This window comes from Oratosquilla oratoria, chromosome 6 (assembly GCF_046742065.1).
Source record: "Oratosquilla oratoria isolate Oo_2021 chromosome 6, ASM4674206v1, whole genome shotgun sequence".
Taxonomy (NCBI): domain Eukaryota; kingdom Metazoa; phylum Arthropoda; class Malacostraca; order Stomatopoda; family Squillidae; genus Oratosquilla; species Oratosquilla oratoria.
In genome coordinates this window covers 13,076,252-13,099,872 of record NC_134782.1, presented here as the reverse complement: position 1 = coordinate 13,099,872, position 23,621 = coordinate 13,076,252, and the positions used below count along the sequence as shown (strand labels likewise).

Genomic DNA, 23,621 nt, shown 5'->3' with positions numbered 1-23,621 from the left:
AATGATGATGATAATAATAATTAGATTTGAAGGAAGTGAGAGAGTGATAGTGAGTTTCTGAACCAGGTCTGGAGACCAAGTACTGGTTCTACTACTGGATGGAGGTGGGGAATGGGTGTGGACTTTGAGGGGGAGTCTGATATATGGTCCTGTTGCATATGGACTGTTGAAGCTTTGATGTGATGTGGGCATCCATCTTCTCTCTCTGCAGCATGGCCTCTTACAGGCTCTGCATATTGATGTCACTTCACCAAACTCCCTCAGAAATCAACCCAACCAAGAAGTTGCTCCCAAGATAAGTAAGAATTGCACTAGGTTTATTCAGGTCACCACCCCACATGAAAAAATAGATATATATATACAGCCTTAACAACGATCTCGTTTAGCGACGACTCGGAGTTACGACGGCTTCTTCTTAAAAAAAAAAGGTAAAAAATTGTCAAAAATATTCTTTTACTGCATTCAAATCTTCGCGCCTACCGAAACACATGCGATCGCTACTCGTCAGTTGTAACCGTAACATGCTGCTAGCGTGTGTATACTTAAATTTGCTCCAAGTTTTTAGTGATTTCTAGTTAACAGTATACAACTTTATCCCTTCATGACTGGAAAACGAAAGAATACAAATTCTCCTACTGGATCCGGTCCTAAGAAGCAGAGGAAAGCTATCGACTTAGATATAAAAATGAAAGTCATTAACGAGCACGAGGGAGGTAAGAAAGTCCAAGCTATTGCTGACAGCCATGGCTTCTCACATTCAACTACAACCACTCCTCGTTTAACGACGACAATTGGGACCAGCGCGCCGTCGTTAAGCGAAAGTGTATACATATACGTACATATGTGCAGAGTCCACTAGGAAAAGGAAAAACACACGGAGTCCGAGCGCTTTTGTGATATATTCACGAAAGGGGAACCAAAACAAAAGTTTGAGAAAAAGAATTTACTTGTACTTCCTTTTAATGAAAATCTTATAGAGATTCCTAATAGTCTTAAAAATTTCAATGTAAATGTAGCCTTCAAGAACAACACAACTCTAAAAAATCTTCTCATAAAGAATTCCCCTGACAATTCTACAGGCTGTGTATATAAAATACCTTGTAGTAAATGTGACAAATATTATGTAGGTCAAACAGGAAAAGAATTAGAGGTTAGGATTAAACAGCATAAAAAAGGGCCAAGAATCTAGTGCACTTTTTAAACATGTTTGTGAATTTGACCATCCTATTGATTGGAAAAATGCTTCAAAAATTATACAATGTAAGAATATAACAGAAAGAAATATCATAGAGTCAGGAATTATCAAATGCAATTATGACCAACTCATTAATAATAGGTTAGGATTATATAAATTAGATCCATATATTGTCAGTAATATAAATAGTACATATTTTAAAAGTTAATGTAATAATAATATGTTTCCATGACCTCACCGAGTGACCCAACCTGAGCTTTCAGGCTTTGGAGAGGAGGGTAAATGTCTCTCTTGTCCTACTTATACTCTGTATCTCCATTTTTTGTTCTCATCTTTCTGTACTCCTTGATAATGTGAATATATCACGAAAGCGCTCGGACTCCGTGTGTTTTTCCTTTTCCTAGTGGACTCTGCATATTTGTGATTCGCGTGTGACTTGTGAAATTTGTGCATATACGTACATGTGAGAATGAACACCTTGTGAGATCGAAACCTTTATTGGTACTACGTTTCGCTTGTTACAGCTTTTTCAAGTACAGACATGACACACACTCTGAGCACATATAAGCCAACAGGGAAGGAACTGGGAGAGGTTATCAGGGAGGGGTGGGTGGTAGGTGGAGGGGGAGGAGGGGGACGTGTGGGACTTGGTGGAGACAAAGGAGGACATTTCGGACAGTTTGTTGAAGTGGACTAAGGGGGACATTTCATACATTTATTTAATGCGGGTAACAGATGGATGATAGGAGGGGCGATGTTAAACATGCCTCTGTTCTGTTCAATGGTTTTGAAGCTTTGAATGGCGGCCGCTTCGAGGCATTTTCTCCTCATCCTGTCTGGTTCACTAAACAGAAGTTCTGCGTTATCCCAATCCATCAGGTGGTCGTTGGTGTTCCGGTGGATAACACAGGCGTTGGTGGTGATGTTGTTCCGGGAATCGTAGCGATGCTCCCGGATCCGGGTCTTCAGGTCACGGGAAGTCTCGCCGATGTATACTTTATCACATCCAGCACAGGGTATGCGGTAGACACCAGCGTTTTTTCCCCACATCTCGTCCTGGCTGTCACTCCTTCTTGAAAGCTCTTTGATAGTTCTGCTGGACTGGCCCACTACCTGAATGTTGCAACGCCCAAGTGTCCGGGTGAGGGTGGCGGTGACGCTGCTGGCTGGAAGGATAAGTCTCCTAGCTGGATCTTTTGTTGGTTCCCGCCCTTCCATTATTTTGAGTGCCTTTTTCTTACACTGGTGGATGATGCACTCTGGATATTTTAATTTATGAAAAACCTCCTTTATGTGCCTAAACTCGTCCTCTAAGAATTCAGGGCTACATATTCTGAGAGCTCTGAGGTAGAAACCTATGACTACACCTTTTTTTAATACTGAGGTCATGGTGGGATAGGAAGTGAGTCAAATCGTCCTTATTGGTTGGTTTCCTGTAGACTGTAAATTTTAAAAAATTATCATGTTTGATAATAAGGGTATCCAAAAATGGAAGGGAATCGTTGATTTCTTCCTCCAAGGTGAACTGGATGGATGGCTCAACCTCGTTCAGAGCCGCTTGGAGTTTGGGGATGTCAAACCGTCTGGGGGAAATTAATAGTATGTCATCCACATAGCGAAGCCATACTACGTTGCCAGGAACGATATCTGAGAAAGGCCCTGCTTCTAAAAATTCCATGAACAGGTTGGCAGGGACAGCGCTCAAAGGAGAGCCCATGGCCATGCCAAACCTTTGGTGAAAATACTGGTATACATCGGCGAGACTTCCCGTGACCTGAAGACCCGGATCCGGGAGCATCGCTACGATTCCCGGAACAACATCACCACCAACGCCTGTGTTATCCACCGGAACACCAACGACCACCTGATGGATTGGGATAACGCAGAACTTCTGTTTAGTGAACCAGACAGGATGAGGAGAAAATGCCTCGAAGCGGCCGCCATTCAAAGCTTCAAAACCATTGAACAGAACAGAGGCATGTTTAACCCCTTCCATACGGTGCCGCACACGTAGGCGTCATGGGGAGCGAGTGTATTCGCGAGGCTGCCATATCGGCGTCTTGATTATATTTATTGTAGTCGCCCCTCCATAATGACATTCTTTCTAATTCTTTTGTAATCGCATTTTCTATGGTTATCAAAATTCACGGGTGAAGAGAGAACGATCGATATAAGCGGTGACTATATTTTATGATGCGAGTATTATTACGACACGTCGTACGGCTGGCATTGGCTGCTGCCACCGAGATCTAAGTCCATGACGCCTACGTGTGCGGCACCGTATGGAAGGGGTTAACATCGCCCCTCCTATCATCCATCTGTTACCCGCATTAAATAAATGTATGAAATGTCCCCCTTAGTCCACTTCAACAAACTGTCCGAAATGTCCTCCTTTGTCTCCACCAAGTCCCACACGTCCCTCTCCTCCCCCTCCACCTACCACCCACCCCTCCCTGATAACCTCTCCCAGTTCCTTCCCTGTTGGCTTATATGTGCTCAGAGTGTGTGTCATGTCTGTACTTGAAAAAGCTGTAACAAGCGAAACGTAGTACCAATAAAGGTTTCGATCTCACAAGGTGTTCATTCTCACAGTCTTGTCGGCTTTTGCCATTGTGATTCATACGTACATGTACTGTATGTACAATGTCCAGCAATACATGTATCTTTATTTTCGTGTATTTCCCTCTTTTATACAGTACATTAAAGCTTTTATTTACTGTTTATTTACGGTGGTTATGTTCCCGAAATTACTGTATATGACCAAATCCGTGTATGCTGACTTTCCATATTGATTACCGGGGTATTTTTTTAGTTTCGACCATGGGCGCAATATAGCAATAGAAAATTAATTATTAATTTTGTAAATTAAAATGTATCAACGTAATATGCAATTTTGTGGGCGGAAATGAAAGTAAAAAATACCATGCTACAAGAAAATATGCTAATGAACGAAGTCGGTAGCATAGGATCAGGACGCCATCTTGTCGTCTGCCAACGTCTCTAACGAGGACGAGCCGGATGACATTTAATTTGCAGGTAATGATTTATCAAACACAGTTTAGGTTAGGCGAGTTTATCATCCTTTCATTTCCTCGACATTGGCATCTATCATAACAAACATGGTGTACCATTCGTCCGACATGACTTCGTTACTTACGAAATTTGTTTTAGCACCATTTTTTTTTTTTCTGCTCACAAATTTGCATATTACATTGATACATTATAATTTACAAAATTAATAATTAATTTTCTATTGCTATATTGCGCCCTTGGTCGAAACTAAAAATTTACCACTACCGGTAGATATTGTACCCCAGGTAGTTTTTCCAGCTTGCAGGATGGTAATGTAGACCTAAGCTTCAGAACACTTTACCTCACAGCTAATATCCACCGTACAAGTTCATTTATAACATCATACAAATTTGCCTCAGCCAACTTAATTATCGTACACGACGTCATAACTTCGGGAGATTTACGTTAAACGAATATTGGTCTGTCATAAAGCCCATCGTTACTCCGAGTTGTCGTTAAACGAGTAGGTCGTTAAACGAGGAGTGGGTGTATCTCTACAATTCTCAAGAACAAAAGTAGTATCAAAGAAATGGCAAAATTATCGACAGGATACAGCACATTGTTAACTAGGCAGCGAAAAGGATTGGTGCATGAGATGGAGAAAATGCTTTCAGTGTGGATTGATGACAATATCGAGAAAAATATCCCTGTGAGTCTTGGTTTGATTCAAAGTAAGGCGCTGAACATCTTCAACACCCTTAAGACACGTGAGGGTGAAGGATCCACTGAAACTTTCACAGCAAGCAAAGGATGGTTTCAACGATTTCGAACTCAATTCAGTTTGTATAATCTTAGAGTTTATGGTGAAGGTGCGAGTGCAGATGAAGAGGCAGGCAAATTATTTATTGAAGAGTTGGACAAGATAATCAAAGAAGGAGGCTATCTTCCAGAACAAATTTTCAATGTAGACGAGACAGGCATATTCTGGAAAAAAAAAAATGCCAGAAAGAACATACCTTCACAAAGAAGCCAAAAGCATGCCTGGTTTAAAGGCATTTAAAGACAGAGTGACATTGCTTTTAGGTGGAAATGTTGCAGGATATAAGCTTAAGCCATTTCTCTGCGTTTGTGCTGCTTTGCACGTCCGCAAACCGCGTCGTGTGAAAGATCCCATTGAACTCCATTGAAAGTTAAAACGCGGTGCACCCGAACGCTCGTGTGAAAGCGGCCTTAGCTGTATAATCTTACTGCATAGAAGTGACACCCAGTTAGTTCTTTTATTGCACTTGTAGGCACATGACGTGCCCGTGTATATTAGACGTTAAACCTAATAAATGATTGATGTGGTCCCCTCGAGTATCCCTGCACCTACAACCACAGTAAGATGGACAGTAAGTAAACAAACATACAAAATGTATTAATATACATTCCCTGAATAAAATAACCTAGCATGTAGCACTTTGTCACTTTGCCTACTTCCGAATCTTTGTATATATGCTCATACATGTATCTCTCTCAATGGGTCCTCGTTTAGCGACAAAATCGCTTAAGGACGGGGTCTTCTGAACGATACTCCGTCATTAAACGAGGACTGGCTGTATATATATATATATATATACCAACATAGAATTGGTCTGGCAACAGACTAATTGTCTCATGCAACCACCACGCAGAAGACACAGATCACCTTACACTCGTCCATTCCAGACATCAACATGAAGTTTTGCCATTGATTGAATGGTTGAAACATTGGCTGTAGCCAGTTTCTTTGGAGCCAGGCCAACAGATTGATTAGCTTGATAGTGAGATGGTGGCACAGACAAACTAGAAAAAAGTGAAGAAAGAAGCTGGTAATTGTAAAGATGAGGTAGAAATTATAAGTAAGAAAAATTTACTTTTGCCCAAAATCCGAGATATTAATGTACAAGAAGGTTGTAAATAAGGCTATGTTAATGAGGAACTAATGATTGGAGGAACTTAATGAAGAAAGATGATGAATTTAGATATATAGAAAATAGAGGCAGTGAATGATGAGGGAGAACATAAATCATAAAATGCACTCCCATTAGAGAAACAATAGAGTGCATGATCAACATATGTCATATACCTTATTGAATATTGTCTTGTTGTTGCCTGTGAATTTTATTCAGTAAAAATTTAATTTCCCTTAGTAGAACAAAATTGTCTGGCATTAGCCACAAAAGGTAAAGAGGGCATCATCAGGCTGGACTTAGATATAAAAATTGTGGCCCATCTAACACTTTTACTCATGGATAGGTGCTACAGAGATGAATAAATTAGCATAATGGGAAGGGGGATCTGTATTAATTTGGTAAGGATTAAAGATGTGGCATTTGTAATAATGGAAGATAATTTTTGTTTAGAGTTTCATTAACTAGAAACTTGCAGCTCCTCAGCATCTGGTGCGGTCTTCAGGCCCTCTTGTAGATCTCGGGGAAGAAATTGATGTCTGTATGGTAGTAGTAAGAGACTGTTTCTATGTCACTGGCTTGTAGTAAGAACACTTGCCAGATGCCAGCTCTTCTGTGAAAATACAATTTTTGTGATTTTTTTTATTTGTTTATTTTTATTTATTATTATTAGTATTATTTATTTATTGATTTTTTTTTCTACTCCGCTTTCTGCCTCTAGTGATCAAATATTTTATTGTTACAGGAGTAGACAAGGATGCTATCCATACAAAATTTAAGCAGCTCAGCACTAAATACAGCGCCAGCAAGTCTGCTGAAGATAGAAAAGTGAGTAAAGTGTTTTTTGTGTGTTGCATAGAGGATTTATTTCAAGTTTAAATGAAAAAACATAAAAGATTAAGGAAATAGTGATGATAACACTGGGAAGATACCATTGGTCTGTGATGATTGTATACTGTGTTTCATAATAAGTAAGATTTACTTTGTCATTAATTATTATATTGAAGTCATTAAAGTTCTATGTAACATGGTACTAGGTAAGGGTTAATCTATCTATATACCAAGGGTTTTTCCCCCGTATATGGGAGGTAGCCAAATCAAAATGTTCATACCACTCACCCATTCCAGTCTTATTGACCACCCTTCCTTCCCTCAACTTAGCTGGATTTATAATAGAATATTAACAAAAAAATGCAAGTGGTAGTCCTGCTGTTTTCAAAACCCATGAGTGATGTTTAATGATAAATCATATTCTCCGTGAAACTTAACTTTTCCATGTCTATCCACCTCATTCTCAGTCTTCCTTGCAAAGTTTACTCCATCCAGTTCCACTTTCTATACATTTTATATATATATATATATATATATATATATATATATATATATATATGTATATATATATATTTTCTTCAATCATTCTTTCCATATATGCCAATTCTCTTTTCATTGCCACTACTTCTTAAACATTTCATCTTAAAAACATGATTAGGCTCTCCCTCTCTGAATGCTTCCAGTTCCATAATCTACTCCATACAGTATCATGGGCACAATCAATTCTTCATATAGATCTCTTAGCAGTCATCCTCAAATACTTATTTCCCATGACACTTGTCATTCCCTTCTACATGTGAACCTGAATTTATAAAGCTCTCCACTTCCTCCAGCATCATACCTTTTCAGTTCACCTCCAACACATTCCCACACCTCACTGCTTACATAACTCATCACTTTATTTTTCCTCACATTTACTCTCAGATTCCTCCTCTCACATATCCTCCTATACTATGCTGCTAGCCCCCACCATAATCTTGAACCACTCCCTCACTCCATTCCAAACCCTCACATGAGTTCTACTGCTCATATAGAAGTTTTGACTACCCTCAACATCCTTCTATGCCATACATCTGCAACATGTCCCATAAGACTTCTGTCCAGTTCATTATATGCTTTCCTCAAATCCATAAAGTCTAAAAGACATCTTTACCATTTACACAAAACTTCCCATATATCTCCCTTGCTAAGCAAAATATGATCTGTGCACCCGCTTCCTTTAGTAAACCCACATTGTCCCCAATTACACCTTTTGTTCCTTTCCTATTTCTCTCAGTTAATACTCTTCCACTCGTCTTACTGGTTACACTAAACAAACTTATCTCTTGAGAGCACCTACATTCATATTTGTCCCATTTTCCATAGTTTGGTAGAGCTATACACACACTCCAGACCACTGGCACATTTCCCTCCCATGGGCACACACATTAAATAATCTCATTAGCCAGTTCACCATAACTTCTTCATCCTGTGTCAGACTCGAAACTTACCTATTCTGGGTGCCTTACCAGCTTTCACTGCCCTTTGTATGACCCCTTTTCCAATAACCTCATCCATCACCTCTCTTATCACAGTCATCTTTCTAGCATCTCTCACTGCCAAAATCAAACTCTCCCTACTCTTCGGTACATTCAGCAAATCTCTGAAATACTTTACCCATATTTCCCCCACTGCCTGCACATCAATAAGCATCAGTTTGTCTGTACCCTTTACATTTTCCTTGCTACCTATCTCTCCTTGTTATCCTTCTACTGTCTTCTGTACCTCTCATGTGTTTCCTTAATTCTTCTTTATTACCAATCTCCATATATTTACTTATGTTCATCCCATGATACAGTTAACTTTTGATTTACATTCCTAGAGAGTTGTGTGATGAAGATTTCATGTAATATGAAATAAATATTCCCCAGGGAATGTGTGTAGTGCGGGGAGATGGCTGCATTCCTGAGATTTCAAGTTAGGGCTGGGATTATGCATCTGTTCACAGAATTTTTTTTTTTTTTCCTGTCTCACACAAACACACACATTCTCTCTCCAGAAAATGTATATTTTAGCTTAATACTTCTTGAGTGTATCTTTACTATATGAAAATGTAGTATTTTAGGGAGTTGCTAGATATGAAGGAGGATAGGGAGGGAAAGATAGTTGCAGTGGGAAGCGCTAAGAAAAGGACAGGGATGAGTGAGGAAAATGGAGGAGAAATAAGGAAAGATGAAGTGAAGGCAGTTGTTAAGATGAGAGCAGGTAAGGCACCTGGGTTGGATGGGTGTCATGCAGAATGTCTAAAAAAAAAGAGGTACAGTGATAGTGGACTGGCTGGTGAGGTTATTTAATGTTTGTTTAAGAGAGTGTAGAGTGCCAGAGGACTGGAGGAGTGTCTGTATAGTTCCACTTTACAAGGAAAAGGGGACAAATGTGAGTGTAGTAGTTTCAGAGGGATCAGTTTAAGTGTAGTTAGGAAGGCTTATGGGAGGGTCTTTATTGAGAGGATTAGGAGAGGAACTGGGGAAGTAATTGGTGAGGAACAGTGGGTTTAGGACAGGTAAGGGTTGCGTGGATCAGATTTTTGTGGTAAGACAGATATGTGAGAAAGCTCTAGGAAAAGGTAAGGATGTTTTTTGGACCTTTGTGGATTTGGAAAAGGCTTATGACAGGGTGGACAGGAAGGTACTCTGAGAGGTATTGGAGATATATGGGATAGGAGGAAAGCTGTTGAGAGCAGTCAAAAGTTTTTACAAGAGAAGTAGAGCTTGTATTAGAATCAGAAATGGAGAAAGGGAGTGATTTGAGATAAAGGTGGGACAATGCCATGGATGCATTATGTCACCTTGGCTGTTCAATTTATACATGGATGGGGTGGTATGAGGGGTTAATGCAAGGTTAATGGGCTGAGGATTATACATGGTTAAAGAAAATGGAAAAAAACGGGAGATAAGCCAGTTGTTTGTTGACGACACTGCACCTGTGGCAGGATCAGAGGGATTGAGGAAGTTAGTGACAGAGTTTGGGAAGGTGTGCAAAAGAAGGAAGTTGAAGATAAAGATGGGTAAAAGTAAGGTGATGAGATGTACAAGGGGAGAAAGTGGCAGCAGACTGGAAGTGAGTATTAAGGGAGAGAGACTGGAGGAAGTAGAAAGTTTTAGATACTTGGGTGTAAATATGACAGGAAAGGGAGGAGTGGAGGCGGAGGTAGAATGTAGATTGAGAGATGCACGTAAAATGCCTTTGGGGATTAAAAAGTGTAATCAGAAATAGACATTTGAGAATGGATGCTAAGAGGAGGTTGTATGAAGGAGTGATTGTACTAACAGCACTGTATGGGGCAGAAACATGGAATTTAAAGAGGAAGAGAGGAGGAGTTTGAATGTGTTTGAGATGAGGTGCCTGGGAAGTATGATAGGGGTTACTATGCTGGATAGAGTGAGAAATAAGGTGAGGAGAAGAACATGGTTAGAAAGGGGGTTGGGAGATGGGTTGATGAAAGAGTATTGGGATGGTTTGGACACATGGAAAGATTGAGTGAAGAAAGATTAGTAAAAGAGGTGTGGATGGAAGAGGTGGAAGTAGTGAACCTGAGGGACCAACCAAGGATGAGATGGATGGATGGGGTAAAAGGGCATTGGGAAAGAGGAATGTCTGTTGAGGAAGGATGGGAGGAGACAGAAAATAGGGGTAAATAGAGAATGGTTGTGTATGGATGATGCTGTGATGCATGAAAGGGAGTGGGTGGGGATGGGGGTAGAGGAAGTACATGTGAAAAATAAATTGATGAAGCCCAAAGGGATTTCACCCCATCTCCATTTCTGCATGAGGGGACATACAGGGGGGTCACCGATCTAATGAAGCGGCCTTGCTGTGGATGTGCTGTGTCTTGCCCCACTTTCTGATCCAGGGCAGTGGGTGAGATATAGGGATGACCTATCATCCAGGAGGAGCCACAATAAGAGGGAGAGATGGGGCTGGCTGGGAGTGGTGTAAATGGGGATGGAATGGGTGGAAGTGGATTTTATACCTATGTTTTTTTGGCTACCTCCCTTGTAATGGGGGGAAAAGCGTTTGGTATATGTATGTATGTACTATCATTAACATCAGAAAACATGCACTGTCTGTAGTGCATGTACTGTTGTACACATTGAACACTATGGCATGCTATCAGAAACACCCAAAGTCATAATCAGTATCGTGAGAGTAAAGTAGATTTGCTGTTACAAAGACAACAATATTGAGCAAAATAACAGAAGCCCTGTGCTAGATCAAGAAGTGACATCTAGCAGACACTACATAAAACCAAATCAACCGCAAGATTTGATTTGGCATATGATGGTTTCTTTTAAGTTTACTGCCTAAAGTCAGTTGTGTGATATTTCAAATTTGTGGAATGCAGTATTGCATAAATAGTGAATTTCAAATTTGTGTAATGCAGGATTGCATAAAGAACGAGTTACCTATACTTAAATTTGTTTCTTTGTCTAGCCATTTTGGACAAGATTGATCTTTCATATGAAAAGTAACTATGAATCATTTTGGTAAGGCTGTTTTGAAATATTTCCCACATCTAATCAACGGGTTTCTCACTTAATGTTATCCACATGCCTTTGACCTGGCTACATCCCTTATAAGAGGGGAAAAGCTCATGGTATATATTTTTCACATGTACTTCCTCACCCCCCATCCCCACCAACTCCCTTTCATGCATCACAGCATCATCCATACACAACCATTCTCCATATACCCCTATCTTCTGTCTCCTCCCATTCTTCCTCAACAGACATTCCTCTCTTTTCCAATGCCCTTTTACCCCATCCATCCATCTCTCTGTTTGGGGTTATTTATTTATTTAATTCTTGTATAGATGTGCCAACTTTTCATTTAAAGTTAATCCAAAATTTAAATATCCTATGTTATATAATCTTATTTGTTTGCTTGCAGAAGCTGGAGCAGGTGAAGGCTGCATATCTCCAGCTGCTTCCTCCTCCCATTACAGCTGCAACAAATATTAGAAGCTCCAATACAATCACATCTGCACATTCAGGGCACAGTCATTTAGGTTAGTTGCCATGTGAAAAGATGTTTCTTAACTGCAGTTATGAACTTGTAATGTTAACAGCCTCCACCAATGTGAGGGATGTAAAATGAACACACATGATTAGGTACTGTAGTAATGGGATGAAATGGAATATGGTCATATGTATTGGAAGTGTGCATTCAGTATGGAATGAAACTAGTCATATGGTTTTGTATATACAAGTGTGTATTTACCTAGTTGTATTTTATGGAAAGGGGAGCTATGCTCGTGGTGTCCCGTCTTCATATATCATTTTATCTAAACTATTTTTAAATTCATGTATCGTTTTTGCACACACTACTTTCTCATCTAACTTGTTCCAACTGTCTATCTCTGTGAGGAAAGCTGTTCTTTTTCAGATCTCTTCTATAGCTGTCTTTCTTGATTTTTTTTCTGTGTCCTCTTGTATTTCTATCATCCCATTTTATTAGATCCTCTCTATCAATAATTTCTATGCCTTTCATGATTCTGTAAATAGCTATCAAATCTCCTCTCTTCTTTGCTCTAGTGTCTGTAGTTCAAGTTTTGCTAGTCTCTCTTCATATGATAGTTTTGAGAGTTGGTGCCAATTTTGTAATTGCTCTTTGTATTCTTTCAATTTTTTTTATACATTTTTTTGTACTTGGTGACCACATCGTTGCTGCATATTCCAATCTTGGTTTTATCAGTGATTAGTATTTTCTTCACCATTTCTTCATCCAGGTATGTAAATGCCACTTTGATTGTTCTTATTAAATTATAAGTTTCACCAAAAATCTTATTTATTTGTTTCTCAGGTGACATATTATTCATAACAATGACTCCCAGGTCCTTCTCATTTTCAACTTTTTTTTATTCTTTCTTCTCCCAATTTATATGATCCTGTTATTCTGTTTTTGCTTTTTCCAAATTCCATTATACTACACTTTTTAGTATTGAACTCCATCTCCCACTTCCTACTCCATTCCCCGACTTTATTTAGATCACTCTGTAGTGATTCACAATCTTTTTCCATGTTCACTTTTTTAATAGTTTTGCATCATCTGCAAAGAAGCTCATATAACTCAATTTCTTCATCCATATCATTAATATATATAGCAAACATTAATGGGGCCAGAACTGTTCCTTGTGGAACACCACTTATTACTTCATCCCAATTTGAGTGTCTCTTATCACTACTCTCATTTTTCTTTCTTGCAAAAAGTCTTCCATCCATTTAAGCAGTTTGCCCTATATTCCTCCTTCAGTTTCTAATTCCTTAAGCAACTTCTTATGTGGTACTTTGTAAAAAAAACTTTTTTTAGGTCTAGAAATGCACAATTAGCCCATCCATCTCTTTCTTGTATTATATCTATTATTGGAAAAGGATCTGTTTTCCTCATCCAAACAAATAATTCTTACTTTAGTTAAACTAATTCAAAAGAGAAAGTTGATCTTACCTTCTTGATAATTTAGATGTAAATTTTAGAAAAGGCGGATTTTCGAGAGACCGGTTTTAACTCGGCCGAGTTATACTTACGTCCCTTTCGCCTTTTTAAGTTTATCCGTTATTTTCAATTGTGAAGTGTTAAACTTTGTTTTAAAGAGAGGTTTCTCTTTATAGTTGGGAGTGAATGTTCCTCCGAAATTGATTTTCTGTAGTTTCAGTTGACACAAATTCTAAGCGTCCTGACTTGACGAAAACTATTATTTGAGTGAACCGGCCGCTGGCCACACGCAATATCTATAATTTTCGCGACCATTGTTTACTTTTCACCGACCAGAATTTTCGGTATTTATTTCAAATGTTTAAAAAATTTCAATAGACTACAAATTATCAGTAGCAATTGATCATTAACATTATTAATTATTCAGATTTTATCCAATAATTTAAATATACATTTTATTAATGAAATTAAACTTCTAGAGTTCAATAAATGAGTTCAATATGACACCTTTTACGTAATTTCTAATACTATTAGCCTTGAATAGAAACATATTAAATTAGTGACACATGATTGTCCTTGTCTGAATCCAAATTGCCTTGGATTTAGCACATTTTTTTTTTTTTTTTTTTTTTTTTTTCCTAAATATTTTACCTATCTACTTTTGACAATTCTTTCACAAATTTTTGCTATTGTACTTGTTAGAGAGACTGGTCTATAGTTGTTAGGGTCTTCTTTATTTCCCCCTTTATATATAGGTACTATATTTGCTTTTTCCAATCTTCTGGAACTTTTCCTTCTTTCAAGGAACTGTTTATTATGCTATGTATTTTATCAGCCAGTTCATTCCTGCATTCTTTCAAAATTCAGTTTGCTATTTCATCTGGTCCATGCGATTTTCTGACATCAAGATTACTTAAGTGTTTCATTATTTCATTCTTTGTTACTTCTATTTCTTTCATAGGGGGGGACTTTCTCTTTCCATTCGATCTCTTCAGGTTGTATGTTCTCCCTTGTAAACACTGATTTAAAATGCTTGTTCATAATTTCCGCCATTTCTATTTCCTCTGTGTATTCAACTCCTCCTTGTCTTAATTTCTCCAAATCTTGTTTGTTTTTCAATTTGTTGTTTACAAATCTGTAAAATAATTTTGGTTGATCTTTACATTTTTCTATATCTTTTTCATATTTTCTCTTTTCCTCTCTGCACGTTTGTACATATTCATTTCTATAACAGGTATATATTTTCCATTTTTCAGGTCTTTTGTATTTCTTCCATTTGGTCCAAGCTTTATCTCTTTTGTCTTTTAACTCCCTACAACTTTTGTTGTACCAGCACTTTACATGTTCTTTTTCTTGTTTTTGTCTTGGGACATACTTTTTCACTCCTCTTTTTTTTTTTATAAATTTTTGTCAAAATATTCCATTTCTCTTCCACTGTTGCTTCTTCATTTTATATTCCTTCCCAGTTTTCTTTTTGAAAGAATTCTCTTATTTCATAAGTTTGTTTTTTCATACAGCCTTCCTTTTCTATATTGTTAATTTCTTTTCATGTACCGTATTTTCCGGCGTATAGTGCACGACTTTTTTCCGTTGGAAGGGCCTAAATGTGGGGGGTGCGTGTTATCAGGTGGTGCGCATTATCTACGGCCTACGATAAAAATTCTGTGGCTGTGTGTGTAATTTTTTTCACAACAACGTGACGATGTTGGCTGTCACAAAGTCGGGACGACACACTTCTCAGTGACGTTCCGTGAGAACAAGAAGAACAGCCATGGTGACATGAAAGAATACGTCAGCATGGGCTACCGTATATAAATATTTGGTATAGGTAGGTATCTATCAAATCTTATTTTTCATGTTTAAATAGGCCTAAACACCATGAAACATGATCAATATTCATGATATTTGCCCATGTTCACAGCATCCTAGTTTGAATTTTTATGTTGGCTTTGTTGCTTCACTTTAGGTATGGTACAAATTCCGTTGCGGCCGTTCATAAACTCATGTCAAACACCTGATTACAACACCCTCTTTCGGGAGTTATATTAACTAAACGTCACCTCGATGAGAGACTGTCCTATTTCACCACTGTCATTGCAGGTTCAAAGCTAAAACGAAACAGCCTGTAGTTTGTTTCAGTATTAAATAAAAAATGGTAAAGATGAATTATTTCCTCAAGATATAAAATGAACATTTTCTGTAAAAATCCCGAAATTTTTCTGTATATTTTACTTGCAATAAACTCGATGAGAGACTGTCCTATTTCACCACTGTCATTGCAGGTTCAAAGCTAAAACGAAACAGCCTGTAGTTTGTTTCAGTATTAAATAAAAAATGGTAAAGACGAATTATTTCCTCAAGATATAAAATTAAAATTTTCTGTAAAAATTCCGAAATTTTTCTGTATGTTTTACTTGCAATAAACTTTCTTTAGATCATATTTCCTACAAACTAAGCTACAAAGTAATAAGGGACCAACGCACAACATGAGTCATATACCGGTACATGTAGTTCCGACTTTTTCTTAGTTGTGTCCTGATTGATGCCTAAACTGACACTTAATTTAGTGACAAATCAACAGATTTCCCAGCGGTGGCTCTAGCCAATGAAAAATACTTCTCCACGTAGCCTCGTTCACATGATATAAATACCGAGGTAAAACTGAGTTATAGACAAATGCGATCAGGCATGCGCGTTATACGTCGGTGCACGCTATCTGTGTACTGAGATAACGTAGTGCATGGGTGCGCATTATAACCCAATGCGCATTTTAAGCCGGAAAATATGGTATTTTCCTTATTTAGTTCCAGTTCAACCAATATGTGGTCACTTTTACTTTTTGGTGTTTATATTATATTCAATCTTTTCCACTATTCTAGGTTCAGATGTGATTATTAGGTCTAATCTCGATGGTTCTTCTTCATTTCTATACCTAGTGTTCTCCTGTATCCACTGTGTCATTGTATGGTCAATAATCATCTCGAGTAGAACATTTCCCCATGAGCTATCTCCACCCTTTACTGTCATCTCTTCCCAGCAGACTTCTTTGCAATTAAAGTCGCCCATCATAACTATTCTTCCTCCATCTTCCATTATCTTATTTAATGTTATCCATGTGTCTTCTAACATACTTTTATGTTCACTCTCTTCCCACAAGGCTGTTTATCACAAACTTTCTGCTCTTATCTCTGTCTTCCACTTCGATCATAATCATCTCTACTGTGTTCTTTCCATATGTGACACACCTCACGTTTATATCTTTCTTAGGAACATAACTCCACCCCCTTGTTTTGTCTCTCTGTTTCTGATCCAATAATTATATGCATCATGTCCTACACTGTTGGGTGGTAATGGACCTTTTAATTTCGTTTCTACAATTCCCATTATGTCCGGTTCTATTTCCTTCAGATAATCATTCAGCTCATTCAATCCTGTTATTAATCCATCTATATTTGTGTAAGACACTTTTAGTTTTCTGCCACTTCCATTGTATTCTCTGTTTCCCTTTTGTTTTTCTCTAGTATGTTGTATTTCCTTACTTTCATATTCACTATTCTCCAATAGAATTTATCTTTTTCTGACTCTGTTCTGTTCTCATTTTTTCCCTTAGCTTCATGTCTTTTCTTTTTTTCCTCCTCTCTTTCCTCTTTATTCATTTCTCTTTTTATCCATACATTTTTATATTGTTCACTTGTTGCTAGTTTCCCTGTTTTTGCTAAGATATTCTCTGCCGTCGTTTGTGACCTGAATTTAATCTTAATTGGTCTGGTCTTATCTGTACTATACTTTCCGAGTCTATACATCTCTTCAATTTGTTTCATGATTTCAGGTTCATCTTCCTGAACTAATTCTAGTAAACTGCTTACTTTTTCTTTTTCCTCATTGATTCTTGTCATTCTATTTAGGTTACATTTCTCTTCCATTCCTAATATAATTATACATTTCTTTTTATCTGCTAAGTCTCTTACTATATTCTCCTTCTGTCTCATCACTTTAATAACTGAGTCTTCAGTTTGTTCTTTCATTTGCTGTTTAATTATGTCAGTAAATGCAACTCTACTGTTTTCTTGGATTTTTTTCCAACCCTGCGTTTCTTGCTATGGCCTCTTTATTGTCTTTATTATTCCTCTTTAATTCCTCATTCTCCTCTTTTACTTCTTTTAACTGTCTTTTTAATTCTTCTATTTCATTAGTTAAGTTTTTGTTCACCTTCTCTAGTTCTTCCAATTTTTCAACTCTGCACAATCTTTGCTATATTACCGAGCCTATACTCCTACTGTTCGGTCATTTTTTCAAGTTTTTCCTCTAGTCTTGCTAATCGGGGGAGGTTGGTATCCCCCCCCCCTCATTAAATCCCTGGAAATTATTATCTTCACCTTCCATTGTGCTGTTCTTATCTATATTCCTAATCTTTACATTTTTGTTAATCCCTTCTTCAAAATCTTCAGTCCTTTGTTTACAAGATGCCTGGCCTCCTGGAACAAGCCCTCCCCTACCTCATTTCGTTCCATTTCCCTCATTAATCCCTCCCCCTTCTTCTTTTTTTATCACTTTTCCACTACACGAGCTTTCCCCTTCCCTATAAATACAATAAGGTACTTCCTTGACATTGAGATCTGTGTAGATTTAGCTTTTTCTTCAGAACTCCAATTCTCGCCGTCCATCCGACAAAAGTGTGTGTGTATGTGTGTGTGATATGTATGTCCATGAGGAGCTAAGATGATAAGGAGGAAAGGGTAGATTGGAGTGAAATGGGTGGGAGTACGTATATGCCTTTTGACTTTGGCTATCTCCTTGGTAAGGGGGGGGGGATCCCTTGGTATGTGGATATATATATATATATATTAATAGTATATGGGCAGGAGATTTTCTCTTATACATACTTCATTGAAAGTGATGGCTAATTGTGGATTTATTATTATTATTTTTTTTAATGTATTTTCCATATGTCTTACTATGGATTTGTGTTCCTTTGAAAGGAGTTTTGACTTCACTGTAGGTGGTCATGTTTGCTATATCATGATTTCGGGTTCAAGACCCTTCTTCAGTAGCTCTTAGGAACATTCTATCTGTTCAGGATAAGAATTATTTCAGTGTTATGTTTAATTATTTTACTGTGTTTACTTAAAATTGCTGTACTTATTCTTCAATAGGGGAGGTCACCGGTCACCTGGAAGAGGTTACCTGGTAACTCAGGCAATGATGAAATGTCACGTACTAGGGGAAGCCTCCAGCTTCATTTTGTGAAGAAATGTCCTATGCTTGGGATTGTAGCATTTACTCTCTGCTTTGATTTTTGGAGTTATGTCTCATGCTTGCATTTGTGGCGATTTGTCTCATGCTTGGGAGGGCCTTAAGGTCATCTTCTTGTAAATTTAGATTTGGGCTCAACTCTTAATGTATAATGCTTCTAGAATTGGGAGGCGTCTGTCATCTGTACATGTTTCTAAAATCTCCGAGTTTTCTTCGAGGATGCTTCTCGTTAATGTTGTGCCATGGACTTCTCTTAAATGATTTTTAGGGCTCTGGATGCAGGTGGTAAGAAAGGCGACGGAATAACCTCATTGTTGTTATGCCAATATAGGTGGAGGGGAGGGCTTCACAGTTCCCTCTTGTACAAGTAAAATCACATGTCATCTAGCCAAGGTTACAAGTAAAACCAGCATTAAGTTTTAGTCGTAAAATATCATTGAGGGACTATTGCCAAGTACTTTGCTTTTGGTGGTCTTGCAAGATGATCATTGGAGTTGCCTATTTTCAAAAACCATCATCCCTGCCACCCCCATGAGGAGGTACTGCCCTGATGGGAAGCTCAATCTCCAGACTAGATCCAAGATTTCTGTCTATCAATTTCAACTCTATTTCTTACACCTTTTATACATGGAGAGCTGACAGCTGGTGACTGCCCTCTTGCTTTCAGCTTTTGCATAGAAACGGTCCTACATCAATACAACATAGACAATCCTAAGTTTCTTTCCAGAGCTCTTTAGGGGAACCTAAGGACCAATGCCAGCTACCTTGGGGCTGTGGTTTTCCAGTCAGTGTAACTTGAAGCAACAATTGTTATTAATATGAACAAGTAACCCCAAATTCAGTAAAGTATGACAGAAAATTATCAAGGTTGATGTTTAATAACAGGGGTCACTTGATTTACTATCCCAGGTCTCTCCTGCATGAACCCTACACTTCTCATGAAATTAAGACAACATGCCATGCCATGCAAGTTAAATATTTGGGAATGTATATTATAAGTTCCAGAACATTCCTTTTGAACATGTTGCATAGCATGATGGTAGCATCCTTGCATTGTGGTAAAAGTCACACAGCCAAGGGTTCAAGTCCCTGTGGCAGAGCAATTTAATCCAACCACTGTAACTTCACACAGTTGTCAGATGGCTCTCCTGGATAAAAGACTGTGAAATTAAGTCTACGTAGCATGCCATGTGAGTTGAAGTGGGGGAATGTGTAGGATTGTATCCATAACACTGTAGGGTGACCAGAGACTTGGAATTGAAAGGAGGCAGAAAAGAGGAACATAAACGTGTTTGACATAAACTTTTTAAGGACTATGGAACAAACTTAAGGGAAAGGCATAAAATGGGATGGATGGATGAAGTTAATGAGGGTTTATATAATAGGAACATTGTTGAGCTGGGAAGAGGGCAAGACATAGGTGTGAGTGGTTGTGAATGGATGAGGAAGTGACACAACCTGAAGGGATTTTTTCTCATCTGTTTTGTAAATTCTTGATCAAGTGAGAGGTTAAGGTTCACCATGTCATGAAATTATTAAAATTCACCAGCCTTGGCTGTAGGATCCTGCTGTGGATGTACTGTGTCTTGCTACATTGCCTTTGATGTAAGTAGTAGGTGGGGGACAAGAGATGATCCTTCATCCACAAGGAGCTAAGATAGATAGGACAACAAATCAGTTTTAGACAGATATGGAATGGGTAAAGGATAGTTTTATGCTTTGGCTTTCCTGCCCCACTTATAAAGGAAAAGGGGGAAAGGGCCTTTCAGTGTGTGTGTGTGTATTTACCTAGTTGTATTATACGGGAAGGGAGCTATGCTCGTGGTGACCCATCTTTGTATCTTTCATCATCAAGTTTTTTCTTAAAATCTTGAATAGTATTTGCACACACTGTTTCTTTAAGTTATTCCATATACCCAGCACTCTGTGTGGGAAGCTATTCTTTTTCCGATCTCTTCTGTAGTTGTCCTTTTTGAGTTTCTTTTCATGACCTCTTGTTTTTCCATTGTCATTTTTTAGTAAATCTTTTTTGTCAAGGATTTCCATTCCTTTCATGATTCTAGATATAGTCAGCAGATCACCTCTTTCTCTTCTTTGCTCTAGTGTTAGTAATTCTAATTTCGATTATCTTTGTATGTTAATTTGGAAAGAGCTGGTGCCAACTGTTGTTGCTCTCTGTATTCTCTCTAGTTTCCTTATATTCTTTTTAGTACTGGGTGTCCATAGTGTCGCTGCATATTCCAGTTTTGGTCTAATCAATGTGACTAATATTTTTTTAAATCATTTCTTCATCCAAGTATTCAAATGCCACTTTCATTGACCTTAGTAGGTTGTAGGTTTCACCGACTATTTTGTTTATATGTCTATCCGGTGTCATGTTTTGCTGATTATCACTCCAAGGTCCCTTTCCAAGTACACTTTTTTTTTTTTCACCAATTTTGTAATTTTTTGAAATTCTGTTTTTGCTTTTTCCTAACTCCATTATGCAATACTTCTTGATATTGAAGTTCACTTCCCACTTTTGAGTCCGTTGCCAGATTTTGTCCAGGTCTGATTGTATTGAGTCACAGTCCTCTTCTGTTGATACTTCCTTTAATATTTTTGTGTCATCTGCGAAGAAATTCATATAAAATTCAACTCCTTCCATGTCGTTTATGTATATGGCAAACATGATTGGAGCCAGCACTGACCCTTGTGGAACACCACTTATCATTTCTTCCCATTTCGAGTATTTGTCTCTACGACCCTCATTTTTCTCCTAGTCAGGAAATCTTTCATCCATTCTAATAGATTACCTTCAATGCCACCTATTGATTCTAATCTTCCTATTAATTTCTTGTGTGGTTTAGATCTACAAAAGACATTTGACAAAGTACCACATACATATACCGAGGCTTTTTCCCCCTACCTCCCTTGTAAAGGGAAAAAGCCTATGTATGTGGTACTTTGTCAAATGCCTTTTGTATATCTAGATAGGCACAGTCTGCCCATCCATCTCTCTCATCTATTATATATATTAGTCTTGAATAGAAACAGATTAGGTTTGTTGTACATGATCTTCCCTGTCTAAATCCAATTTGGCTCTGGTTTAGTATAGATTTTTCTTCCAGATGTTTAACCCATCTACTTTTGATCGCTTTTTCACATATTTTAGCTACTGTGCTTGTTAGGGAGACCGGTCTGTAGTTAGTTGGATTTTCTTGTTTCTTCCTTTATATATTGGTACAATGTTTGCATTTTTCCAGTCTTGTGGTACTTTTACTTCTTTAAGTGAGCATTTGATTAATGTGTGTATTTTATCTGTTAATTCCTCTACACATTCCTTCAGTATCCAATTTGCAATTCCATCTGGACCATGCAATTTTCTAACGTCAAGGTTTTTTATTTGGTCACTGAGTTCCTTTTTTGTTACAGTTATTTCCTTCATTTGGGGGGATTTCTGTCTCTATTCCCTCACGGTTAGGTGTGTTCTCAATTGTGTGAGTGTGTGTGTGTGTGTGTGTGTGTGTGTGAGTGTGTGTGTGTGTGTGTGTGTGTGTGTACACATATATAAACCTCCAAATAATGGAAGTTTCTGAATAGGTACTGTACTAGTAGTTGTTGGGCTGAAGACCTTTTCAAGTGTAATGAATGTTACGCAGTGCTAAAGTGATGTTGTTCCGGAACTTTATTCTAGATTCTGGTCACATATGGGATTCTGAAGATTCCAGTTCTGAGGACGATTGCAATAGAACAGGTGAGTAACACTGTTTTTGTACTAGGAGGAAGTATATCATTGTACAATGCAGGGAAATCTAAATATATGAGCATTTGCTATTTGAAATTCTGCTTTTACAAAAATTACACCTGTACATCAAAACCTGATTTTCTGGTAAAGATTATAGGGTGAGGGGGAGGATCCCTAGGAAATTGTTGCTATCTTTTCCTCCATATCTTATCTCCTCCATAGACAAGTTGCCCACACATCTACTTCCTTGTGTTCTATCTCCTGCCTAGAGCTAATTGGGGGGCATTCACATTATGATAGACCAAGTTTTACAGAAATATTTGTGATGCACCCATTATTCTCTACTAAATTATTACTCAACAAAATTTTACAAATATGTGCATCACATACATGTACCCTTCCTATATATAATAAAGTGAAAATTCACTATAAAGAACGCTGCTTTAAAAGCAGGTGGTCTGATGTAAGAACAGTATCCAATTGTTCAACCAGTTGGTCAGTCAATCCGTTGCCCCAGCTCTCTTGCAGGAGACCCATAACTCCCTGATAACTGGCAACAACCACTGAATTGGCCCATAAGTCAGTCAGTCAGTCCTTTGACCCAGGTCTCTCTGACAGGAGACCCACAGCTCCAGGTAACCAGCTACAGCCAACAGGTCATAAATTACTCGAGGAAGAAATAGTGTGTTGTCTAAGGATTGTTATTGTGGGGGCATTGTTGAATGAGGTGCTCTGTTTTCTGTGTGATTATATTTTGGGTTATGTGATTCGGTAGCCAGGATTATTTTGTGTTGATAATGTGCTGGATGGTGCCCTGAGATGAGTCACTAGGTCATATGGACAAGTTGGAAACAAATAATTCTGAAAGAATGTCAGGAAATACAGCACAGTTTTCCATACAGATGCACCAACTTCTGGAGTAGTTTAGAAGCTTATATTCCCCAAGCTAAGACCATAAGTGATTTCAGAAGTAGGGATGATAGCTGGGAAAATAGGACAGGATCTTACAAGTAAAACTAATTTCCTTTATATCATAATTGGGTAAATACAATAGATGTGAGGGTGGGTGTCTTAGTTGGCTACCTCCCTTTTAAGGAAGAAAAAGCCTTTTGATACATATAGATAGGATATTAATTTCTGCACATGCTTTCTTCTGACCATTAAGCATGACACTGCTTCTGACCCAGGGCAGTGGACAAGC

General features: G+C 38.1%; 1 protein-coding gene across 3 annotated transcripts in view; it reads left to right on the top strand.

Moving 5' to 3' along the window:
• Positions 1–23,621, top strand: part of LOC143026293 (uncharacterized) — a 78,525-nt gene that overhangs the window by 9,065 nt on the left and 45,839 nt on the right. For 2 of the 3 annotated variants that reach the window (XM_076186429.1, XM_076186427.1), the window contains exons 2-4: positions 6,884–6,966; positions 11,899–12,016; positions 22,370–22,429. In XM_076186429.1, coding sequence (XP_076042544.1) covers positions 6,884–6,966; positions 11,899–12,016; positions 22,370–22,429 — 261 coding nt within the window. The remainder of the gene's footprint in view (positions 1–6,883; positions 6,967–11,898; positions 12,017–22,369; positions 22,430–23,621) is intronic. The other variant, XM_076186428.1, reaches the window with a different exon arrangement.